At 33.6% G+C, this 9,394-nt stretch overlaps 1 protein-coding gene across 1 annotated transcript; it reads right to left on the bottom strand.

The window, feature by feature from the left end:
- Window positions 1-4,323: 4,323 nt before the first annotated feature.
- LOC120173838 (protein TPX2-like) lies at window positions 4,324-8,276 on the bottom strand. The gene is made up of 17 exons (XM_039180901.1): window positions 8,105-8,276; window positions 7,781-7,933; window positions 7,380-7,499; window positions 7,172-7,225; window positions 7,078-7,090; window positions 6,714-6,822; window positions 6,239-6,289; window positions 6,044-6,141; window positions 5,880-5,955; window positions 5,727-5,789; window positions 5,509-5,589; window positions 5,385-5,443; window positions 5,106-5,184; window positions 4,943-5,007; window positions 4,791-4,853; window positions 4,494-4,538; window positions 4,324-4,408 (listed from the first exon to the last, which is right to left on the bottom strand). Exons 1-17 carry the CDS (start codon window positions 8,274-8,276, stop codon window positions 4,324-4,326), a joined length of 1,386 nt encoding a protein of 461 aa, XP_039036832.1.
- Between the last annotated feature and the right edge of the window lie 1,118 nt (window positions 8,277-9,394).

Raw genomic sequence — 9,394 nt, 5'->3', positions numbered from 1 at the left:
TAGACAATAATTTTATCTTTATTTTATTTTTCCAATTACTATAATCTCAAAACCCTCAGAGCATTTCAGAATTAGTTGCTTTAAACGACAATCTATTATGGCCTAGTAGGGGAATAACCAATCCATACCCAGAATTATTTCAAATTTCTCGAATGATAAGAATAAATCCATCAAGTTCATGAACTTAACTCTCTCTGAATTCTTAGTGAATTGTTTATATACTATTTACCCTTGCCCTCTGGCCTAAAGGGTTTAGTCTTTACTCTATTACTCAAGATCGATTCTAATCAGATGTCTCTCTCTTTAATCAACTTAATACTTATATACAAATTTATCTAGGAATTAAAATGTACCTGTATTAATCTCAAAATCATCAACGATATCAAGGTCATCCTCGATCTCGGGATCATCTTCGATCTCAAGGTCATTTGCATATTCTTGAGACATAACAATAGATTTCTCTGAAATGATATCCTCGTTTTTCAAACAAGTAAGCTGTAACCACATCTCACTTTCTTCCTCGTTAATAGGCAGGGCATTCCTTCTAAAAAATGGAGGAGAATCTCTCACAACATTGACCTTTCTAGGGCGATATACTAAAGTCTTCTCTGTTTTGTTTGAATCAAGTCCAATGTTCCTTTCAACATTATCAGATGATAACGCTGGCACTAACACTCCTTGTTGTGTCAGCGCACCACCATGATCAGGTTGTGCAAGAGGATTGATACTAACCTCCTTACCCCTACTACTAGCTTCTTCATGAAGTTCAAGATCAATCGTTTGAGATGATTCTTCTGCTTCAGACATCTAATATATCTAGATAAATAATTTTGAGTATAATTTTAAAGGTAATTTACAATTTACAAAGTTAAGAATAACAAAAAGTTCAATTTTGGTCTATGTGTACCAGTACGACCTTGTAGGTGTATAGATATGCTAAGAATTTATGGAATTCTAATGTGTTACAAATGTACCGATATGGGTAATGTACCGATACAGCCAGATTGAGCATACCGATACAACCACATTGAGTGTACCGATACAACCACATTAGTGCATGGGTACTAATACGATGGGGACAAATCATGCTAGTTGGGAATAAGTATTTGTGCTTCATATGTTCGATCAACTTAAATTTCCATTATTCAATAAACTAAACAAAAACTTTAAAAATCAATATATATTGGAAGCAACATTGTAATGTTTGAGTATTGTTTTGGTTCTTAATTAAATTTTTGAAATCAACACACATTATGTTGAATTGAATGCTACAATTTCGGAATCAACACACACAAAATATATCATAACACGTATAATAATACTCAAATGTATGTCATGCTTTGAAAAATCCAATACACCACCATTATTCTCCATTGAAGAAACTACATCGAAAATCCTCAACTTTTTAATCATGTATAGGCAGTTTACGACAATTGAAAAGACCAACTCCATTGTGGTTGCTCGTGATAAGTTTTGTCAAAATTCTCAGTCATTTAACTCTCATTTGTTGCGTCTACACAATAAATACATAATATTATTCAATATTACACAATAGTTAAAAGAAATTACATGGTATACTTTACCGTGAAAATAATCTCCGACAAAATACTTTTATTATCGACTTTAGCTTTTATTTAAAATATAAATTACATACGAATTTGTTTGCTTTGGTAATTCAATAAAATGGATTGAAAATTTTATTCAAATAATCTACCCAAATGAGTATGACTCTCATACATAAGTGGAGTTTTACTCAACTGTTATAATAAGTCGAAACAAAAATTAAGAGATTTATTTTTGAAAACTACATGAATTCTATTAGTTCTCCTAAATGAATAAAGAACTTACAATATTTTCGACAATATTTTTATGCACTTCATTGACGTCAAGAGAGTCCAAAACGTAATTATGTCCCTCCACAACATCAACAACTAATAAAAACCAATGATGACCTTCTTCATAATGCAATGGTACATATACTTGCAAAATCATGTGAGTTAAAAAATCATTGTCAAATACATACAAGCAAAGAACAAATTATAAATATATTTGTTCAACATTACTATTATAAATAGGTATAAAGTTCTCTATCCATCAGATATAAAATTTGAAAATGCTAGTATTTTTTTTTTGCCTTCTGAGCATGTGTGAAATATTCGGTAAGGATACTATGAGACAAACATTAAATTAAAAATATCATGAAATCATAAATTAAAAATAATGTGCTTCTTAGCCCATAAATTATTTTTTTATCTCAAAGGACAGAGGCAAATATAACTTCTTTCGCATAGGCTCTTCTCTCAAGTGCAAATCATACACATAGAGATCGGTAAAATATTAAATATTTGAAAACAATACAAACACTTGTATTAATAACAGAAAAAATAATTAATATTGATAATGTAAAATATTTAATAATTTAATCTATAATACTCAATCAGATAACAATTTTTCTAGAAAAATAGTATGAGCATTGGTAACGTCCAAATTAGTATTCTTGGCCATTTAAAGAGTGTTGGATGTATCATTCCAAGTAGCAACATTCGTATAAGTTTTGCGTTCTTCAGGCATTAAAAATTTCAAATATTGTTTGTACGCGTTAAATACTCCAGTTTCTTTGGAATTTTTCTGATAACAAATCTTCTTCCTCATATTTATAGTGCATGAAAAACATAACTCTAAAAAACATTTTTACTGTATTAAAATAATATCAAACTTTAACATGAAAATAACCAATAAAGAATGAGTTGTACATACCTTGGTATTCACTTTAAATGTTCTAGCTCTTTTTTTCGATGTCATATCTTTCTACTTTGAGTCATCAGTAAAATCTAAATGTACGGTCGAACATCTCACACTCTTTCTGTTGAGACCCTTTGATCTTTGAAAAAGCTTTAAGACCGTCAAACGTTTGAGGCCCAATTTTTTTAATCATTGGAGTTTCCTTCGATGTAACTAATTGACTAGGAAATCGATGGGGACCTCAACTGGAATTTTTGGGAAACCATCACTATTAGTCTTGATGTTGTCTTCAGAATTAACTTTAAGTTTCCTTTTACCACTACATTCTAATGAGTGAGAAGGATAATCACAATCACAATTAATAAAAGGAGACAAACTCGGTTTTTTAATACCACTCGACTTCTTCATTCAATGATGTGACACTTAATCCTTCTTCCATGTTTGATTTATTTTCTAAACACTCATCTTTCAATGAAACATTATGTAAATTAGTCTCTTCTGATATATTATTTAAAGCATCCTCCTTTGATGATCGACTATGTATATCTTATCCTTTTATTGAATCACCATCTTGTATTGAACTTTTATCATTACTCGATGTTAATATTCTCACTAAAATTTCAAATTGATACCTTTTAATATTTCAAATTGACCATTCATTATAGCAAATTCCTTTTCAATATTTTGCGCTGAATGAATGAGTGTCTTGAACTTGTGATCACTCTGATAAGAAGTTCTTATCTTTTCCTCATGTACAACTTCAATTTTTCCTATATGTATATAAAATAAATAAAATAATAAAACAATAATTTTAAATAATATATACCGACAAAAAAATTCATCGCTATTATTAAAATTTTAGTTAATTATAATGAATGTACTTCATTGTTTGTCTTCTCCGAATTCATGTCAATATGATGCTTACACTTCATCATCTTAATTGTTTTGAAGGCGTTAAGTTAGATTCATTGTTGTCCCCTTTGATATAAGGAGTCCTAAAAGAAAACAACTGTATAACCAATTTTTTAAGGAAATTGCTATATTTAATTTTGCGTCAAGAGAAGAAAAAAGAGAAATTTACATACCAATTTTAAAAAGAAAAAGAGGATTAAATTTTTAAATCCTACTTTTAATTTTTTAGATCCGCCATTATACTAACCGACAGTGTCTCCTAATGACATCCCCATTGCTATAAGGGAACAAGGTTTTGATTACATTTTATAAAAGAATACAACATAGAAGCAGGGGATCGAAGGTGACTTGAATACGATGGATACATCAATGGCCTTCAACATTTGTTGTGGTGCTGCCAAAAAAGGGTGTCTTGAGGTGTAAGAAAGTAAATGTAGCATGTTTGGGCTGTACAATATGTTGTGTCTTTTTTTGGGCAGTATTATTATGCACTTTGTGAATTGTGTGAGCCAGAAAGCATAGGGAGCACACAAAAGTACATCCATCATGCCGGTTCCTTTAGATGTAAAGCCTTATAACAGGAAAAAGAAATCTCTGTGGATCTACGCTCTTGTTCAAAATTCAGAAGCAACAGCAGCATATTAAGTTGGATGTCGATGTTGCAAACCATCAGCAAACACGACCTTCACTTTTAGCAGATGCCCCCACCTCCTGTATAATCTGTGTAGGTTTAATCATCCTCGAAACTCTATAACTATCAAAGGAAGAAGAAACAGATTAATTATGTTAACGACCTACAAAGATGCTAACAAACTTCTGTACAAAATTATGAAACTCACCTCGTTTTCAGGTCGGAAAGAAGTGAATCTATTTTCTTTTGAGCCCTTATATCAAACAACAATCATATGAATAACACAGAAAAATCACAAGTTTACAAGTGCTGAACAGAAAATAGAGTTATAACGCCAGGATAACCTTTTTAGATATAAAGGTAGGCCGAGGACACTTCATCTGAGATCCATTGCGTGGGTGTATCTCAGATGTAAGAGAGCTGGCTGACAAAAAAGAGTAAATTTCAAAAACGCCAAACAATCAAACACTTCAAATTTTAAACCAAAATATTTATTAAGGTTTACCTTGCTAAAGAGTTTGACAGGTGGATTTTGCAGAACCCTCTTCTCGGTTTGGAGATTAAATTCCTGTATGGTAGACAAAGAACAATATCATCTCAAACAATTCAGCAAACGATTAGTATGTATAAAAAGAGGAAAAATCTTCCATGCCATACCATCGGCACTGTGTTTCCGTCTTGATATTTCGAAAAACACCAATATCACCTTTACTGGAAAATATCTGCACAAGGAATTACATTCTCATTAGATATGAAACATTGATAACCAGCTCAAGGTTTACCACAAACAGTACATTGATGTAATTTATTCTTTCTTTACCTTCCTATTTAAAGGACGAGCTTTGAAGTTGTACTTTGTGTCACAAACATCGTGGCTAGTGGCATCCATGACACTTGGTCTAAGGAATTAAAAACAACACAAGCGGAAAAAATCCTAAGTCTCACCTTTATCAGAAACCCTGTACAAAATTAAACCCAAGATTATACAAAGGGACCACATACTACAAAAGGAATAGCAGAAGCATATATGTATGCTAGATACCTAAAGCATATATTCTGTATAAAAACAATCTCTAGATAGTAATTTTAAAGCATTAACCTTCTGGCTTCTCTAGTTCCATTGCCATTATCAGAAATTGTACAAGGTTTCTCAAACCCCTACAACAACAGAAGTTTTCCGGATAAGAGAAAAAAGTAAAATAAATAAAAATATCAGTGGTTACCTTAGCAGCATTTGTATGGATTGAGGAGGATACAGCTGATGAGAGTTGCACAGCCCTTTCCAATGTCTTCAGGTGAAATTCCTGAGGAGAAATGAGAAAGCAATCTGAGCTACACATGGAATGCAAAAATCCTCATTTTTCTAAAAGAAAACATTGCTTTTGATACTTCCACAAAATGCCATTAATTCAGGAACAGGCAAGAAACTGCAGTTTATTACTTGAAACTCAGGCAACTTTGGAACACTCTTTTTTGGAACAGGCAATGAAGGACCCTCGAGAATCTGCAAATTGAAAACATATATTTGAGAGGAGAGAAATACAATAAAATCAGCTTTGGAGGAAGTCCCTTCAGTAAAATCATAAGTACCGACATTTCTATTCAATGGGCGTGCTTTGAATCTATGTGTGGCAGATGTAACAAACTCTTCTTCTGAACTATTCTTAGGCCTGAAATGAAGACAAAATTGCACCAGCAGCAAGATAAGGAAACTCTTACTTATGCCTCAATACGTAAAAGATAATAACCCGAACTAACCGTAATCGTTGAGCCCTGTGTGCAGTTTCAAGTTCAGGTTCCCTTGGAATGGTAAGCCTCAGCTTGGTATTGGAGGCATTTCTATTTTTATTACCTTCCTGCGTAACCACAAAGAAAAGCTCAGAATGTCTCAGATGCAACACAGGTTAAGATCCAATTGCACTCCCAAACACTAAACATAATTCAGGGGTATACTTTTTTAGGTGCCTTGTGGACCAAAGTGGTTTGCTGCTTCACCTCATCAACCTTCCATGCAGAACAAAAGTTAGTCCTAATCAGAAGTTTATTCAATAAACATGTAACTGAACCATAGTAGTACTAGAAATTAATGATAAAATTCCAAATACCAAAGTAAGAAATCTAACGCGAGAAAAGTGAAGCCAGATGCCAAACTGATCTATGTGAATCTAGTTTGCCTTTATTCTCAGTTTTAATAGGTCTGTTACTTCTTTTATAAAAAACACAACCCATAAGAGAACCTTGTGATAAGTGATAACATTCAGTCATTTCAGTATCCAATTTGAGAACGTTAAAAGGTAACGAGCTTCAACAATATAAAACTATTACCGTGATTTACAACCAACAAATTCAATACAAATAGCTTCCATGAGAAGTTCAGCAGCATAAGCAACCATAGTGGGAATACAGGAAATTTCACAAGTTCATTTACCTTACGCAAGAGACCTCCCTCCAGCTTCTGCCTCTTGGCAGCTTGGCTTCCCCCCACAGAAGAATTTCCTAGGCTTCTGTTACTGTTTAGCACCTGTAGCTTCTGAAATCTACAATAGAAAACCAAATACAAAGACCTTAATTTTTATGGATGTAATGTTGCCAAATAGGATATTAGTCATCACCATGAGACATATTTATTATAGAAGCTTTCACATAAACAAATCCACTAATTAACACTAGGATGCCTTTACATTACAAGGAAAATGAAACTGGAAGCAGCCACTTCCAAGAGGTAAGATACCTGGATTGTAAGACTAGGAAAATTAGGGGAAAAAAGCCTGCTCAGAATTTCCATTACTTACCTGCATGTAGGAACTTAAAGGGGGCACTTTTGTTTGGCTAACTGGCTAGCAGTAGGTTTCATAAGAGTTGAGCTCCTTGACATAGGTTTTGCACTCTTAGATTTAGCTTTTAACTTATCACTGGGCAAGTGATTGTAAGTTGTCAAGCCTGGGGAAGGGAACAGAAAAAAAATTAACTGTGCAAAAATATATTTAGTAATGTTGGATTAATGATAAAAGGGAATTATAATACTTGAGAGAAGGCAAAAACGATAAAAATGAGAAAGCAACATCACTGGAAAAGAGAGGCAAGAAAAAAAAACCTGAAGACCACTTTGCAAAAGTGTCTTGGTCACCTGTAGTTAATTGAAATGTCTGATTCAGAGCATTTCGTAAAATTTTCTGTATATTGGTGGAGATCCCTCTGTTAGCTCCTTCATTTCCTAAAAAAAAGTAGGATTAATTCACCACAGTTTTCAGGCTTTCGAAAGAAAAACAACCCTTTCGTATCCATTTTCTCAGTGATCTATCCCCTAAAACAGAGAACACTGGAACACAACCCTCATATAATTTCCTGCAGAAGCACAAGCTTGCCTCAAAGACTGTCTTTTGTAAACCAAGTTCCACGGCTCTCTAATATCAGCTAAACAGTAGTATTCGGCTTTAACATTTAAATAAAAAGATTGCTCAAAGAAATAAAAGCACCAAACATTACCAATTGTACCTCTGTTGATGGTACTCACAGCTGAAAATTCCGAGGCAATGACATTTTCGGGATCACTTTCATGTAGTGTACTAGTATCTTCATCACATTTTGGAGACGTAGTCACATTTTCCAGGAGACTTTCCTCTCTTATTACCAACCTTGTCACAAAAGCTTCAAACCAAAAAAAAAAAAGTAAAGAAATGTTGATCCCGATATTATACCTCAATTTTTAAGAAAGAAAGTTGAATAGTTCATGCAAATATAATAAAAAAACAAATAACTAAAATAATGGTGAAAATTGAATGGTTCAAGCAAATATTATTAAGAGAAAGAGAAGCCGACGAGAAGGAGGATGAGTTGGCACCGAATCGAACCAAAGTTCAGCTTCTCCGGCCTCTTCCGGCGACTCCTCGCGCGTGAAATCAAAGAACCGAGCCGCATCAAACTCGTAGTCAAGATCGATCTCTCTCACCTCGAATACTGGATCTATCTCCACCTCCATACCTTCTTCCATCTCTCTGTACCTGTCCAAAGCTCACCCTCTCTTTCTCAGTCTACAGTGCCCGGTTTCACTTGAACTAACCAGAACTAAACTCTGCCGCCATTTCCCCCGGAAATTTAAAACTGGTTTTGACTTAGAAGCCCTAGGAAACTCGGAAGCGGCGAGGTTGAGTCGATAAAGGCGACGACTACGGTTAAGCCAACTTCACTGTAGCGTTCGAAGCACAATAACTTTTACGGAAAAAATAAAAACGAAGAACAAGGGACAACATCCATAGCGTAAGGTACAAGCTAGCGAAGCCCAACTCTGGACTGCGTTTTTTTTATAGTGCCGAGGAATTGTAACGATCCAAAATTTGAAATTACTGGCTTCAGAAAATTATTAAAAACAACTAAATAAATATATGGGTGTGTATTTCATTTTGGACGAAATTATCCCCCATTTTTTGTGGAAATTTTGAGGGTGGAACGTTATGTTGATGGGTTTAGTGGAGAGGGTAAAAGAGTGAAGTACGTTTGAAGAGGTTTTTTTTGTCTTCGAAGCGAGAAGCAGTGCTATCGGGGTTCGAGCACAGCGGTTTCGGGTGGCGAGACCCCTGTCCACAGGACTGAAATTTCGGCGCTGCTAGAATTTGCCATTGAGATTTTATAATAATTACGAGATCACCCCTAACGGTTTTATTCGTTTGCAGGATTGGAATGGGGCAGAGTGAGGGCCACCTCGGATTCGAATTCAATTTTTTTAATATCTCGAATGAAAAAAATTTCAACATTAAAAATTTTGATTATTTTTTCATTCGAGATATTAAAAAAAATTTAGTTAATAAATAATTAAGGCTCTAAAAGAGGATTTTTTACTCTATAAATGAAATGCTTGAAGTTAATTACTTTATAATAAAAATAAATTAGAGTTAAAATGATTATTTAATCAAATATTAAAAATCATTTTACCCTAAAATAAGATTTGAGCTCAAAATATTTCCAAAATCAAAATGATCATTTTAATAAACAATGAGGACTAATTTTGATATTATGTCTATAATTTAATATTAGATTCGATCAACATTTTAATTTTTTTATTAAGATATTAGTTGATGTTAGATCATCAGACTCGAATGGGCCTGGGCAGGA

This window comes from Hibiscus syriacus, unplaced genomic scaffold, assembly GCF_006381635.1.
Source record: "Hibiscus syriacus cultivar Baekdansim isolate YM2019G1 unplaced genomic scaffold, ASM638163v2 tig00111989_pilon, whole genome shotgun sequence".
Taxonomy (NCBI): Eukaryota; Viridiplantae; Streptophyta; class Magnoliopsida; order Malvales; family Malvaceae; genus Hibiscus; species Hibiscus syriacus.
This window is presented reverse-complemented; position numbering and strand designations above follow the sequence as displayed.

Coding starts and splice junctions, on each gene's coding strand:
- LOC120173838 (XM_039180901.1), bottom strand. CDS start 8,276: ATGGAAGAAGGTATGGAGGTGGAGATAGATCCAGTATTCGAGGTGAGA. Junction 7,226..7,379: donor TTTTGCAAAGTGGTCTTCAG/GTTTTTTTTTCT, acceptor TCCCTTCCCCAG/GCTTGACAACTTACAATCAC. Junction 6,142..6,238: donor TCCACAAGGCACCTAAAAAA/GTATACCCCTGA, acceptor GTGGTTACGCAG/GAAGGTAATAAAAATAGAAA.